General features: G+C 26.9%; 3 protein-coding genes across 5 annotated transcripts; 2 read left to right on the forward strand and 1 right to left on the reverse strand.

The window, feature by feature from the left end:
- Positions 1 to 350: 350 nt before the first annotated feature.
- On the reverse strand, positions 351 to 7,276 carry LOC100748741 (protein decapentaplegic). 3 transcript variants are annotated; one of them, XR_004462656.1, is made up of 5 exons: positions 6,797 to 7,275; positions 2,205 to 2,563; positions 1,454 to 1,898; positions 504 to 1,081; positions 351 to 469 (listed from the first exon to the last, which is right to left on the reverse strand). XR_004462656.1 is itself a non-coding variant. In XM_033323561.1 (4 exons), the coding sequence occupies exons 2-4, from the start codon at positions 2,530 to 2,532 to the stop codon at positions 682 to 684; spliced, it is 1,173 nt and encodes a 390-aa protein (XP_033179452.1). In that variant the 5' UTR covers positions 2,533 to 2,563; positions 6,797 to 7,276; the 3' UTR covers positions 351 to 681. The 3 variants fall into 3 exon arrangements, 1 of the variants encoding a protein (XP_033179452.1); XR_004462657.1 differs by lacking the exon at positions 6,797 to 7,275 and adding an exon at positions 3,354 to 3,457; XM_033323561.1 differs by having other exon boundaries at positions 351 to 1,081; positions 6,797 to 7,276.
- A 444-nt stretch (positions 7,277 to 7,720) lies between these two features.
- LOC100748858 (serine/threonine-protein phosphatase 4 catalytic subunit) lies at positions 7,721 to 10,670 on the forward strand. The gene is made up of 6 exons (XM_003493306.4): positions 7,721 to 8,035; positions 8,841 to 9,011; positions 9,084 to 9,236; positions 9,387 to 9,638; positions 9,754 to 9,992; positions 10,080 to 10,670. Exons 2-6 carry the CDS (start codon positions 8,862 to 8,864, stop codon positions 10,207 to 10,209), a joined length of 924 nt encoding a protein of 307 aa, XP_003493354.1. The 5' UTR covers positions 7,721 to 8,035; positions 8,841 to 8,861; the 3' UTR covers positions 10,210 to 10,670.
- A 773-nt stretch (positions 10,671 to 11,443) lies between these two features.
- LOC100748978 (microspherule protein 1) lies at positions 11,444 to 15,342 on the forward strand. Its single transcript, XM_003493307.4, has 6 exons — positions 11,444 to 11,923; positions 13,369 to 13,744; positions 13,949 to 14,149; positions 14,283 to 14,702; positions 14,821 to 15,036; positions 15,170 to 15,342. The coding sequence occupies exons 1-6, from the start codon at positions 11,808 to 11,810 to the stop codon at positions 15,257 to 15,259; spliced, it is 1,419 nt and encodes a 472-aa protein (XP_003493355.1). The 5' UTR covers positions 11,444 to 11,807; the 3' UTR covers positions 15,260 to 15,342.
- The last annotated feature ends 644 nt before the right edge of the window (positions 15,343 to 15,986 follow it).

Raw genomic sequence — 15,986 nt, forward strand, 5'->3', positions numbered from 1 at the left:
ACGACACCCGAATATGGGTTACAAATAAACGACACCCGAATATGGGTTACACGGCCTGACCAGAAACTTTGCTAACACCCGAATACGGGTGTCATGGCAGTCAACGTGTTAACGTAAGGTACAAGTACAAACAACAAGGATCAAAATCTTAAATGCCTAATTTTTTAAATCTTTCTTCCTTTCTAAACAACCACATAGACTTAATAAAAATAATCATTATGTCCAAGAAGAACTGATTGATATTTCTTATGCACAGAAAATTTTGGAGGACTTGAAGTATTTATAATAAATTTTTTTTATTCCTTGTGTCTAAATTTTTCTATGATAATCAATAGACCGAAATTTGACTGCATTATACAAACTTTTCAGATTCTTTTTATTTTATAAACATGGGACAAATTCGGCAACCAGCCTAATATTTGAAATTCCGACAATTAATCAATCGTTTGAAATTTCCACATACAATGAACTTAAAATCGTTCAACTGTGTTATAATTGCCTAAACATTTAATAAACAATTCAACATACCCTCCAAAAATGGCATTATTTACTATTTATTCAATTTAATAAAATCTCAGTTCTTTGTTCCCTCATTTTTTAATGTCTCTTTAACTATTTTCATTTTTATTGCACATACATTCTTCACTGTAAAAACAGTTTACTGAACCAAATAGCAAATAGTTAACGACACCCACATCCAAGGACAGACATGTCCTGGTAATTTTTCAATACTACTTTATTTTCTTCATCAAGATAAAGCATGGATATAGAGCTAAGAGCGGTAGGTACACAACAAGCTTTAGGCACCATACTTGGTTTTGTTGAGTAAACCAAGTTTTGGACAATTGCGTGATTGGTAGAATTTAAGTGATCTGCTAATGGAAACGGGCAATCACCATGGCAATAAAAGGCATCGTAACCAGGGGGGGCAACAATCCAATCATTCCAACCAACATCAGCAAAATCAACATAAAGTGGATGTCGCCTACAATTTTCACGTCCATCTTTTCGGCGGTTTTTTCGAAGTGCTGCTCTTCTGGCACGACGGTCCATTATTTGACTTGCAGAAGACATCTTATATCTAAATAATAAATATTCTTGATATAATATTCTTGTAAATTATTGATTTTATATTGATATAAATTATGTATTAATCATTATTAGAAAACTATTTCATATACTATGTAATATTAATATTTTTTCTGTGAACTTATAGTTCATTATCAAATCATCCAAATTTGAATATATTATATGTATAATATAATTTGTTATTACACGCAATTTAAATACATTGCTATTATACACGTGTATGTAAATAATAATAAATGTTTAAAATAAAATATTAGATTAAAAGCTTTAAATTTCGAATGCATAATTAAGAAAGGTTACGATAATGCTGTAGTTATTCTTTCTATAAAAAGGAATAAAAATATATGAAGAAACTAGTTTGTACCTGCCATCATCTGTATAAGTAAATAACATTGGACGATTAACAACCCATGTGTCGTTTCTTTCATTTGCGTTTCTCCTTAAACGCACATGCTCCTGTTTAGTTCCACGTACATGTACTAAAAGTCCATGATTGTTCTTAGGATCTTTTATCCATCTTTCCACAGCAGGATGTACGTCTACACTAATTGTGCCATTTTTCCTAGTGTTTAGTGGTTTACTATCAATTAAACGCAATAGCGGAGCTCTATGTCCTCTTGCACCAGGACGTAAAATATCATATATAAGTATTCTACCCAATTTCGAATTGGAATCATCTTCATTTAAAATAGGTACACGAGAAAGACTTAATTCTGCAGCCTGTAACTTCTCCCCTGAAGGTATACTACTTAAATCAAAGGAAAGACGAAAGCGATTTGGAGATTGAAATTTATGATCCACCTCACTTTCTGCATAAAAACAAATAAAAGAAGAAAAAGGTTGAGATATAAATAATAATGTAATAGTATGGATCTTAATTATCATATATTTTATTTAACCTTTTTAATTATGTTATTATTATTGTTATCTACACATATTGTAATGTACATTTATATTTTAAAGTGCATTAAATTTTACTTTTTGCATTGTTTAACTACATTATATTGTAAGTAATATTTAATCGTTATTCAGTTGCAAACATACAGTATAATTTATTAACTAATATAATGTCAAAAATAATTTTAGATACATTTACTTTTTATAAATATACTTACCAACATGAGAAAAGGAACGCACTGTATTAGCAGATCTGGCATGAATTCCTGGTTTAGCAATATCAGCCATACCAATTGTATTTTGTTTTACAAAAAGTTTTTTCAATGATTCAGGAACATAAGCTTGGCCTTGCGGTTTTGGCCTTTTAGCAAAACCAAGAAGTGACAAAAGGCTAGCTTCAATTCCAGCAATTGCTTGTTGACGTTCGCTGATAGCAAAATGTTTGGCACTATCAGAATGTAGATGCAAGTGAATGTTTGCTGTGGTAGTTGCCAGCAGCAAACTTGCTGCGACTAAAACCAACCTCAGTGGCAGCAACATGCGCATTGTGATGTCGTTGCTCACGGATGTTGCCTCCCTAAAAACAAAATAATGAAACTCCTGATATTGTATGTCAATTATGAACAGTTCCTTAAAGAGATTTAAAAATGGATAATGAAACAAACACAATTCTAATTTAATTATACATATAGTCACAAGTTAATATTTTAATAGTGACATGAAGAATTGAGAAAAATAGTCAAAAATTAATCATTAATGACTGCATATTGTAGATTTTTACCATAAAAGAAAGTATTGTAAATTTCATTTGCTCCTCATAGAAAAATTTGATAATGCTCTTTGATAATTCATAGCTAAAGTTAAAATTATAGGAAATAAAATAATTTTGCATTAACTCTTATATTTATGTGTCAATTCATGATAATCATCTTATTAATTCATAGAAATAAGAATTAAATAATTAATTATATAACTCGTTAAGCTCAAATATTAAATTTTTATATAAAATAATAGATAATTAAAAATACAACATTTAGAGATATGTTTAAAAAGTATACACGAATTTGTTAAAAGTTTATTTAACGACAAATAGTTTTAACATAAATTGTTATACAAACACAAATCACTGGATGCTAAAATAATCATATAATTAAGAAATGTAAATTTAAAATAAGATCAGCTGTTTGAAGTAGAAATTATTAATTTACTCAACCATTTAGCAATGAAAAAATTATTTTCTTTTATAATTTAACTAATAGTCTTAGGACTATTTTGAATCATGACATTGTTCTTTTTAAATACTATATATACATATAATTTTGCTAAAGATATTATAATATTTCCATAACAGTACACAAATAGCTCACTTTTACTGTTAATTCTTGCAAATATCTTGAAACTAATGATTTTTGTTATATGTCACTATTCACATGAATAGATGAAAAGTAAAATGTTTGTATATTTTTATATGATTGGATATAAAATTTGAGAACCACTGAGACAGACCTGCATTCTATTACAGATAGAGATAGAAACAGAAAGGTTAGTGCCATGCTGTCTGCTGCCGAATGATTGGGCGATTAATCTAGCCGCGAATTTTCAACGCGTTTGCTTCAGTTACCTGACATAAAGCTGTTCCACGAGAAACAGTTAAATTACTTAAACTGCTTTTTTTATTTTGCTATTTACATTTATAATTCAGATGTAGCAAGTGAAAATAAAATTAAATAAATCGAATGAAAATTTTTTTAATACATTTCGTCAATACAATATTATTATTATTAGTTTTATTGCTTGTATTACATATTGTGATAACCTTGTATAATGATAACATTTTTATTATATGTTATATTTAATTTAGATACGTAATTTCATAATCAGACATATGAAAGAGTTTTCATTTTTAAATTGAGATATTTTGTTTCATTAATGTAGCAGATTCTAAGCTTATTTATTAAATTTATTTGATATAAAATAGAACAATTCTCTATCATTTTGAAAAGATAGTTAAAATAATGCTTAAAGCGAAATATTAACCTTACATGACCAACATCAACTTTGTACCTTGAATTATTACAAGTCGATATTTAAACATTTTTTATCATAAGATAAATAAAAAAGATGGCTTTTAAAGGTTCAAAATTTTTAAGTCAGGATAGGAAGGATACGTCTTTGTAAGTATAGTATAATAATGTCTGTTAATAACTTACTATTATAAATGTATTTCAAAGAATTAAACCCAATATTTTGTTGTTAATATACTGTGAGTATACGTATATTCTTATTGTTTTGTACAATTATTTCAATTAAATACTGTTTTGATAATACATTATTAATTAGCGATAGTTCTATTTAATCAGATAGTAAATAACAGTTACAATAACTTATGATTTCTATACATAATACGACGAAAAGAATAAAAATAATAAAAGCAAATATTTCTGTTATAGATATTCGAATTCAGAATTTATTTTTTATATCTTGCAATTTATCTTAGAATTATTATTCAGGTACATCGACATCTCCAAAGTTATTTATTTGTATTATTTATATTATTGTATTAACTGTATCCATGGATGCAAACTATATAGTTTTTTACACTACATATACAGGATACGGCTGAATAACATATACAAACGAGCATGAGGTAATTCCTGATGAAAAACTGAGAAGAAAATATATAATAAAGAAAATTTTTCGCTTGCGGCTTAATTATCGAGAAAGGAACCGAGGAATCACCTTATGCCTGCTTGTACATTAAATAAATGTATAATTAATGTTTTAAAGAAATGTAAACGTATAATGGTGTAAACGCGATTCTATTAATGAGAATTGTATATAACGCTTTAAGAAGAATGTAGTGTTCTTGTACTGCACTAAAGGAATGCACGGCCACCCAAAGTATTCGATCTAACGCGAAGCTAATTCGAAGCTAATAGGTCGGTACATACTTAGGAGACCACTTCGCTTCTAGGAAACAAACTCTCTACCTGCTCTCTACGAAGAAAAAATTCTGCTGTCTATATTTGTATTTCCTTTTAGACTTTCTAGTTAAAGAATATGTAGAAAATGAATGGAAAGTTATGTATTAGAAAGATGTACATTTAGGATTATATATAACAGCTCTTATCATAATTATGAATTTAATTATTGCCTTCAAACTTAATATGAAAAAATATTTTGTTGGATAAGCGGAGAAAGTATTTTACACGAAACAAATGGAAACTTACAAAATATTTAGTAAATATTTAATAGATATCTGTAGTATGCGTTTATGACTTTGTAACTAAAATATACAGTACAATATCATTAAATTGATAATTAAGGAAAACTAAATCTTACAACTTAAATATATCGATAAAAAGAAATTAACATAATGAATAATAGAGTTCTGTAAAGGCAGGAGTCAAGAAATAAATGTAATAAAATAAATAAAGCAACAAAAGTATGTTGTAGAAAATTCTACAATGGTCAATATCATTTGTAAGAACGAAATGAACGTAGGTGATTCTTTCCTCCAAAAGTGACTATAAAATCTCGTAAAATTAACCAAATACTTCCATTGTAAGACAGCATACTGTTACAATGATAATAGGATATTGACTAGGTATTGACGATTTCAAATATGTAGAAACTCTAAGATTAAGTAAAATCTACTAATATAAATATGTTTAAATAAAAAAAAAACAATAAATCGCTGAATTTTCAAATATTCTTAAATTCCAAATATAAAACAAAATGTTGTGAAACAGATATTTAAATATACAAAATAAAGGAAGAATAAATAAAGTTTCATAAAGGAAGAAAAGTTGATAAAATCGATGAATACGCGTAATATCGATAAATTTGCTTTCTCTTACAGGACATAAAAATTGTCGTTTGATTAAGCTTTTGAGTATTTTTAAAGATTTTTGCAGTAATTTAATATGCGCAATTAACAGAGTGAAAATTTAATGAAAAAGATAAATTAAGAACAACGTTTTTGTTGAATGTTTTGACATCGTTTTCAATAGCTCATTTCAATACATCGAAAGAGACAACGAAAAGTTGTAATTTGTAAAATACAAATGCATAGATCGTATTGTAGAATGTAAATAATGCTCATGTTTATCTCGATAACAGAGATATAATACTCTATTGACATATATCACATTATGTAAACAATGAAGAGTTTGACATGAAATGTTCATTTAACAATCCTCTTCAATACAACATTAAAGCTGTGATATAATTAAAGCACTGAACAAAACACAGCTTAACCTGTTTTCTCCCATCTTTTTTCATTTAAATAAAATATAAGATTGGTATTTTTTTTCAAAGAATCACTAGTTAGATTAAATAGTTAGAATAATCACAATTAAGCATACGATTTCCAAATGTTTCGTTTATTTCATAACTTCAAATAGTAAATTAACATACTGTTATATCAGAATATAATAATTTTGTTTATTACTTAAAATAAAAATTATATCAAAAACGTATTCTGTAGTGTTTATATTATTTTTCAAATAGTTGTAGGTATCTATAAAGATATTTTTTCATTTACAGTTTCGTGTATATCGATGGAAACAGCAGCAAGTACAACTGGTAATATCCTGTTTAAGACAAATATCGCACAGTTGCACCGAAGGAATGCGGCACGGGTAGAGTAAGAATACAAGGTGTTGAGTATACATAAGCAGCACGTCATCGTCTAAAATAATCGGGCCAGCGACAATCAAACAAACCTACTCTTTCGAGCCAATGAAAACCAATGAATTTTTCTGTTCTAAAAAACTTCTTAACAATGTTGTATTTCTATTAGACTCACCTGAGCTAATCGTAAGTCCGTTGTTTGAGCAGCCACGACATTTCAATGAGTCCATGTAACCTCACTCAGAAACTATTGTCTCAAAACCTCGCCCCCGGCAGTCTTTAGTATCGATACATCGATGTTGGAACTCTTTTGCGTTGTCTGATATTTTCGCACTTGTGTACTCATCAAAGAGAAAGAGCAATTCACCCGAATAGATAATAGACAGAGAGGAAATAAATTATTTTCAATTTTTCTTAATAGTACGCAAAATCATGGATATAATGATTAGTTTTTAAAACACTATCATCGTTTGTACAAATAGAGAATGTTTTCAAGAGCACGCGTTAATATTGAACACAACTCGATAGACGGAAATCTTCGAGAAGTCGAGAGGAATAGTAGAAACGGGATATCGTAACGTGAGAGGGGAAAGAGACAAAGAAAGAGAGAGATAGTATCTTAATAGTAGGAGATACAAATTTAGCACACCATCACGTGATTACTTTATATGATTAAAATGTTACAATTGTAATCTCAACTGCTTTATTTGGAAAATTATTTTTATTCAATCCTATTAAGATTTTCAAGTTGTTTCATCGTATATTAATTTGTTAATATTAACATTGACTTTAATAATATTAATAAATTATAATAAATTAAGAATAATTAATGTTTTTATAGCATCTTTAAGGTAATTAAAAAGTGTCTTACATATCCCAATCTTCGAGATCACGTAATAGCTATGTCTCTTCCACATAACACTTGATAATTATGTTATCAAATAGTTTTATTTCAAAAATTCAAACATGTTTGCACATTTAAAAGCGAAAACAATTTTTATATACATCATCTTGCATTCTGAGAAATATATTGCAGTCGTTTGAATCTAGGGAAATTTGAATTTAAATATACATATGTATTTTCCAAAGTTTTTTGAGTTACTAGATACAAACTAAAGGAGAATTCTCATCGCGTCGAATCGGCTAAACAAACGATATCACTATAGAATAAAATCTAGAATAGAAACAACAAATTTGTTCAAATTTCTTTCCTCGGTTTACTTTAATCTATGTTGAATGTCAGTTATATCGTAATGTTTGATATTTGTTGAAATGAACTTTTGGATTGTTTCTAATCACTTATTAATGTTTTAACTCTTATGAAATAACCGCAAAGAATTTTAATTGCACGTGCATTGTTTAAATGCGTTTTATTTATTAGGCGAAGCAAGCCTCGCTCCCTTTATACGATCAGGTACGTTTATCGTTTCTTTTATACACATTATTTATTTGCATACTTTGTTTATTGCATATATTTTCTTATTAACTTTTTATCTATTACGTTGAGATAAGAAAAATTTTTACACACAATCGTAATTGATTAGATTGTACATTTGCAGTATATGCAACTGTTTGTAAATGTATATTTATAAAAGTGTAACTGTTATACAAATTTAAAAAATAATTCGGTTAGATCCATAAACATTTGTAGAAGGAACGTATTATATCCATTTTTAAACAATGTAATACCTGCTACATTCAGCATAGAATTCCAGCTGTTCTAAAGCATTGACCTCTTCATTATCAAAGAAATGTTTAATGCTAGATGATGTATTATTTTTTTTACATTGTTATGTATTATGGAGTTTTTTGATTAAGGACTATGTAGCAAAAAGTTTCTTTATAGTCTTATCATATATGCTCTAATAACTTTATAAGTATGAAATTATAAATCATATTGTATTACTTTACTTATCAAGTTTGTTATTTATTAATTGTTTTATAACACATTGATTACATGTATGACATTATTTAAGCATTGTTTTAAGTCTTTGTTTCATATTTATACAACATTTTTAAAATAGAGATGTTCAGTAATAGTTCAAATTATATATATCAAAGAAAGTATATCATACAGTAAATAACAGGTAATTTTAATAATTTCACATAAACTTATACTGTTCATAATATATGATTATAAATCGATCATGTGGGTTTATTATATTGTTAAGTAACTTCTGTATTAAAAGGAATAGAAAGATTTTTGGTATTGTTTTCAGTGAAGGTCATTATTTTATAAAATGGCTGATTCCAGTGATTTGGATCGGCAAATAGAACAACTAAAAAAATGTGAAATCATCAAAGAAGCAGAGGTTAAAGCTCTTTGTGCCAAGGCACGTGAAATTCTTATTGAAGAGAGTAACGTACAAAGAGTGGACTCTCCAGTTACTGTATGTTTTTATTACAATAAATGTAAAGCATTATTATAATCATAGTTTATAAAAGGCATGATTTATTTTCAGGTATGTGGGGATATTCATGGTCAATTTTATGACTTGAAAGAATTATTTAAGGTTGGGGGTGATGTTCCAGAGACAAATTATCTATTTATGGGAGACTTTGTTGACAGAGGGTTTTATAGTGTTGAAACATTCCTTCTACTTTTGGCATTAAAAGTAACTATAAAAATTTTTATAACGATATAATGCCTTAAAGATATAAGAAATTAATATGATGATCAATAAAATTATTAACTTTGAAAATTACATTGAGGAAATGAATTATTACCTCTGTAATGACAACTATGGATGTGAACATACTTACAGGTTCGTTATCCTGATAGGATTACATTAATAAGAGGAAATCATGAATCTCGACAGATTACACAAGTTTATGGCTTTTATGATGAATGTTTACGCAAATATGGCAGCATTACAGTTTGGCGATATTGTACTGAAATATTTGATTATTTATCTCTTTCCGCTATCATTGATGGAAAAATATTTTGTGTTCATGGTGGATTATCTCCAAGCATTCAAACACTTGATCAAATAAGGACTATAGATAGAAAACAAGAAGTAGGAACTATGTTTAAATTCGTATAAAAAATATTGAACTATTTATATATATTAGATAAAATTTTATGGTATAAAATGCAATGTAACAAAATATATATTTATAAACTTCTTATAGGTGCCACATGATGGTCCAATGTGTGATTTACTTTGGTCAGATCCTGAAGATACTCAAGGTTGGGGAGTTTCGCCACGTGGAGCTGGTTACCTTTTCGGAAGTGATGTTGTAGCACAGTTTAATTCTGCAAATGATATTGAGATGATTTGTAGAGCACATCAATTAGTTATGGAAGGATATAAATGGCACTTTAATGAGACTGTTTTGACTGTTTGGTCAGCACCTAATTACTGCTATAGGTAAATGAATATTTTAAGGATATAAAGAGATTACATCTTTGATTTTTTTTATAAATTGATATTTTTAATATAATATTTTTTTGATAGATGTGGTAATGTTGCTGCAATATTAGAATTAAATGAACACCTTCAGCGAGAATTCACAATATTTGAAGCAGCACCACAGGAAAGTCGAGGAATACCTAGTAAAAAGCCTCAGGCTGATTACTTTTTATAAAAAAAATTTAATTAAAAATGACTGCATAAACCAAAATATTTCCGAATGTTTTTTTTTTTTAAAGAAACCATTTTAAATGATTGCTTGACACATATTTACAAAACGTTCACATAGGAAAAGGGGATTTGATCATGAGAATATTGTAGACAAAAACTAATGTTGTTTTATTTGTAATTAAATATTAGCAACGGACTTCGATCGGTATTGGAAGTATCAATTTGATATAATAAATAATATGAGTATATGTGTTTCTCAATATCATAGTTTGTTAATATGAAAATCTATATGACTCTACAAAATATACTAAATAGTTTTGTCCTTGATGATAAAAGTATATATCTTTTAAAAATGTGTATTTCGTCATTTCTCAAGCTTCAAAGATACGTACACACACATATGCGAAAACATTTGTACTAAGTACATTTAATTATTATAATAAGATTGAACTTCTTTTGCTTTAATTTCTGTAATTATTTCATACAAAATGTTTTAAACGTGTGTAGAAAATCAAATTGCGTAATTCTATCTTATATTGTATAAATATTTAATTTATATATGATTCAATCTATAACTAAATTTTAATGATATTAAAGTAATTATTCAGCATGAGAAACAATAAAATAGAAAAAGTAAGTAGAATTTATCAGTGATTGTTTGACTTCAAAAGTAAGTAAATTTATTATAATTATAATTATAATAATTTTTTATGTAACTACGTTCTAATAGGTACGAGATCGTAATTATTGAAGTAACAGACCATTTTATAACCCAGCTGTATAGTGAATTTCAAAAATAATTTGACAAACTATAATTTCGGAAAAACTGATTTTATAGGGAAATAGTGTCAACGAAGCTTAATTATTTCAATCCTTAGTTATTCGATTTACAATTTTAATTTAGTGTTATTAATATTATCAATTTCTTTTTATATATATATATATTATTCTTAATTAGCAATTTAAATACTTCTACATGTAATTATAATATACATTTTTTGATATTATGTAAGTGATAAACCTTGTAAAATTATAATAATATAGTCTAATTAAACAAATGCTTTTAATGATTAGATTTACATATTAATTAATTAATATCAATTTGCTAGTAGTATCAACATAAATTTTGTAAATATATTTCTTTCAGCTTTAAATTTCATTTCGAATTAAAATATTTGTATGATGCCTTTAAACAAAGAACTAGACAGTTTATAAGTATTTATGTAAAAGCATTTGAGTAAAAATATTGCAGAACAATTTTTTTTTTAAATATAATAAAGATCTGCTAAAAGCAACGAACTATTATCATATTCTATAGTTCTATTTTTTTTGCGTATATTGGCAACACTACTGACATGATATCTATCAAAGTTATTTCCACGGTTGATTCTTCTGTTAAATCGTGGTTGGAATATAAATACGAAGAATACGTGACGTATAAAACATTTTAGTTATTTAAATGAACATTAGACATTAATGAAACTAGTTCATAACTAGTACTTATTAATATATCGTGAAAGTTTTATTATTCACCGTACAATGACACAATTCACTTATGTATATCAATAATTAGTTGTTTACAATAACATAACCTATCAAATTATGGATGTTCCAACTCCTTCAAATGTAAATCATGGATTTTCCCATAATACTGATGGATTTTTAAATATATCTATTGAATCTCCAAATTTGGATCCATTGTCAACAAAACGTAGAAGGTGCATATTAACTTTTCACTTATAGATGTATTTACAGATTTAAACGATTCTATGTTCATATATTGTATACTATACATCTAAAGGCAGCTTAATTCTTTAATTGTACCACATAATTACATGACGTAATATTATTTTATGAAAAATATGAATGAATAATTGTTTTTATTTTAATACAATCAAATGAGAATATTATACAAGTTTGTGTTAATTAACTTTATATTAGTTATTAATAATGTCCAAACTAAAATTGATTTTGTAAATATTATAAATATTAGTACTAATAGAGAAGACAATTTATATATTTTTATAAATGTTAATTCTTTCATTAATGCAGTTCATAATAAATTACTATTAACTCTATTGATACATTTTTATGACAAAACATTTAATCTAATACTAATTAGATAATATTTTATATTAAAAAGTAAATTCTAGTGAGTAAATTATAACTTCAATTAAATTTGTTTAATTCTTCATAAAATGTATATAATGACATAACTTAAGAAAACATTTAGAGAAATAGAACAAATATTTGCATGAATTATTTAAAATGAAATATTTATATATATGAAGGCAGTTTTGACATAGTATCCTTATAAATTGACCAGTGCTAGAAAATGCAATTCATATATATATGAGGTGAAGTGAAACGAGAAGAAACATTATTAATAAAACATGTTTGTGGCTATTAGTTTTTAAAATTAAAAGTGAAATAAGTTTGCACATAAGACTGTAAAATACAAACGAATAAAAGCTATTATCTTTCAAAATCAATCAACCATTTTATTGCAATTGTTGTTAATGCAACTGTAAAATAACATTAATTCTCAATAAATTTGTGTTCACATGGATATCGTAATATTATATGACTTTAACATTGTTTGAACATTTATTATATCCATTTACAAATAAAAGAACTGTTAAATTTATTTTTATTTATTTATGAGTTATGAGATGATTAAGTTATTACAAACTTATAATCTGTCCCTTCATTTATAAATAGAAAAACTTTTTTGTACATTTAAAATTTCTATAAGATTTTATTTTGCTTGTTAAGATGGACAAACAAATACATTTGTGTAAGTACATATATAAATGCAAACAACTGTAGGCACAAAGCGTTATTGAAGTCATACTTAATTTAAAATCATATCTTACGTACAATATTAATTGTATAAGCAAATATAATTAGGAAGAAGCATACAATATAAGAATTACTTGTTTGATTACTTTTTATGTACTTTATACAAAGGAAGTTGTCAATAAAGATGACATACAATAAGTAAGATTAAAAATAATCAATATAATATAATACTCAATATATAATATAATATAATATAATACTCAAATATAATATAATACCGAAAAAATTAATTAAATTAATTAAATACAGATTAATAATTCTTATATATATCTCAACTATATTATTTGTATTATACTTTTAGTTCTTCACGTACAATAAAGCGTAGAAAATTTGATGACGAGCTTGTTGAAACAACATTCAACTTACAACCTCCAGCTACAAGTACAAAGTCTGCCTCCAGATCTAGAACTGTCTCAATTTCTACTACCCCAATAGAGTCTGCTGTTCCACAACAAAATGCACCAAGTCCTATTCAGGTTTCTACCAATGTTTCTCAATCGGATAGATGTAACAGACGAACAAGTAGACCAGGAGCGTCGAATGCTCCAGGACGAAAAAATAAGAAGAATAAAAATCATTCACATTCAGTAAATGCAACAAAAGATCTAGGAAGATGGAAACCAACAGATGACTTAGCATTAATCACTGGTGTGCAACAGACAAATGATTTAAGAATGGTATTTATTTTCTCTTTTTTTTTTATTGCAAGCATTTAATACAAAGATCTAATTGCTTGAAATTAACTTTATAATGCTAAAATTAAAGAAATACAATAAATGTTTTACTAAGTATGTTAAGGTATTGTTAGTATCATTCATTTTTCATATTTTTTAAAAATAATAATATAGTAGTAATACATAGAACTCATTGATGTCCAATAGGTTCACAGAGGTACAAAATTTTCTTGCCGTTTTACATTGCAAGAAATACAACAAAGATGGTACGCTTTGTTATACGACAGTGCTGTTTCAAGAGTAGCAGTACAAGCTATGCGTAATTTACATCCAGAATTAATTGCTAGTGTGCAAGCAAGAACTTTATACAGTAAAGCAGAGGAAGATCTTCTGGGTACAATAAAATCGGTAATTAAATGTTATAATTTAATAAAATATTTTTTAAGCTATATTAATAAATTTAAAATATAAAATACCTTTGGTTTTAGTTTCTTATACATATATTTTTTACATAATAAGAAAACTTTTTATATCTGTTTAGATTACTCAACCAACGGTAGAAGTTTTTCAAGAACTTCTTGAAGCAAATGCTCATACATTTTATTCTGCCCGAACTGCAAAAGCTTTATTAGCTCATTGGCAGTTAATGAAACAATATCATCTTCTTCCTGACCAAACTGTACAAAGTTTACCACGGGGTGAACACGTTCTTAATTTTTCTGATGCAGAAGAAATGATCAATGATACAGAATTAATGGAACAGAAAGATGAGTTAGTAGATGCAGAACTTATTGCAGCAGATAGGAGAAATAAAAGAGAAATAAAAGTGTTAGAAAATGAATTGTGTAGATGGCAGGTTCTAGTTGATAGCGTAACAGGAGTAAATCCACCAGATTTTGATAATCAAACTTTAGCGATACTTAGGGGAAGGCTTGTTAGATATTTAATGAGATCACGAGAGGTAATTTTTAGAAAAGATAAAATGAATTTTTTAAACTATATCGTAGGAAATTTCCACTTAAACTTATCTTGTATTATTTTAATTGATTTCGTATTTAAACTCTTAACTCTTTGATTAGATTACTGTGGGTCGTTCAACAAAAGACCACAATGTGGATGTAGATTTAACATTAGAAGGACCAGCCTGGAAAATATCAAGAAGACAAGGAACTATTCGGCTAAGAAATAATGGAGATTTCTTTCTTTCTTCAGAGGGAAAACGACCAATTTTTGTAGACAGCAGGCCCATTCTTGCAGGAAATAAAATGAAGCTTAATAACAATAGTGTAATTGAGGTACTAAATTAGTTTAGTTTTATTATACTAAGAGAATTTATTATATTATAAAAGAGAACATTTTACTCTTACTAATACACTTTCTACAAGACATATAATACTTTCAATGTTCTTTTTTTTTCTTTTTTTTTAGATTGCAGGTCTGAGATTTATATTTTTGATAAATCAAGAACTGATTTCTGTTATACGTCAAGAGGTAGTCAAACTAAATTTGAAACCATGAGTGTTCTATTTCATTCCATAATTAATATTGTGTACTACTATAAATAATGTATTGTCTCGTATACGTTTATCGTATTATATATATATATATATATATATATATATAAATATATATATATATATGTATAAATATATATGTATATATATATATATATATATATATATACATATATAAGAATTTTGTATAAAGTAAATAATTGTTCCATTAAAAGAAACTAATAAATTTTGCTCAATTTTGTATATTGTAATTTTGTTTCCTCGTTAATATTGGCTTGCATTGTATAAAGCAACTTAATTCATCTATATTTTGTATTTGTTTAAATATTAGAAAATTTACAATAAATGCACTACTGAAAGAAAAAATGAACATATGTATACCTTTGAGGAGCCGTACAAGGAATTGTTTATATTCTAGAGGCAATGCGTAATCTTGAGCAGATAGTGGGGATCAAGGAGCATTGCCTGGGAAGGGGGAGGGGATTGAAACGTGTAAGAGCATTTTTGAACCTTCTTTTATAAGATTTAAAATTTGCTTGTAATTTATATTTTAATATTTCTATCTGATACTATCAGCCTAAATAATTCAATTTACATTAATTATATACTTAACAAGTTTTTCAGAATGTGACATAATATTTTTATGTTTTCTTACTCTTTGGGGAGGGACGGTAGAATGTGACATAATATTTTTATGTTTCCTTACTCTTTGGGGAGGGACGGTAGGGGGG

This window comes from Bombus impatiens, unplaced genomic scaffold (genome assembly GCF_000188095.3).
Source record: "Bombus impatiens unplaced genomic scaffold, BIMP_2.2 scf_1079, whole genome shotgun sequence".
Lineage (NCBI taxonomy): Eukaryota > Metazoa > Arthropoda > Insecta > Hymenoptera > Apidae > Bombus > Bombus impatiens.

Bases quoted from the DNA above. Each gene is read 5' to 3' on its own strand.
- LOC100748858 (XM_003493306.4), top strand. From the start codon at position 8,862: ATGGCTGATTCCAGTGATTTGGATCGGCAAATAGAACAACTAAAAAAA. The intron at 9,012-9,083 runs GTATGTTTTTAT...ATTTATTTTCAG, and splicing joins GAGTGGACTCTCCAGTTACT to GTATGTGGGGATATTCATGG. The intron at 9,237-9,386 runs GTAACTATAAAA...ACATACTTACAG, and splicing joins TTCTACTTTTGGCATTAAAA to GTTCGTTATCCTGATAGGAT.
- LOC100748978 (XM_003493307.4), top strand. From the start codon at position 11,808: ATGGATGTTCCAACTCCTTCAAATGTAAATCATGGATTTTCCCATAAT. The intron at 14,703-14,820 runs GTAATTTTTAGA...CTCTTTGATTAG, and splicing joins ATTTAATGAGATCACGAGAG to ATTACTGTGGGTCGTTCAAC. The intron at 15,037-15,169 runs GTACTAAATTAG...CTTTTTTTTTAG, and splicing joins ATAACAATAGTGTAATTGAG to ATTGCAGGTCTGAGATTTAT.
- LOC100748741 (XM_033323561.1), bottom strand. From the start codon at position 2,532: ATGCGCATGTTGCTGCCACTGAGGTTGGTTTTAGTCGCAGCAAGTTTG. The intron at 1,899-2,204 runs GTAAGTATATTT...GTTTTTATGCAG, and splicing joins GCGTTCCTTTTCTCATGTTG to AAAGTGAGGTGGATCATAAA. The intron at 1,082-1,453 runs GTACAAACTAGT...TTTATTATTTAG, and splicing joins ACTTATACAGATGATGGCAG to ATATAAGATGTCTTCTGCAA.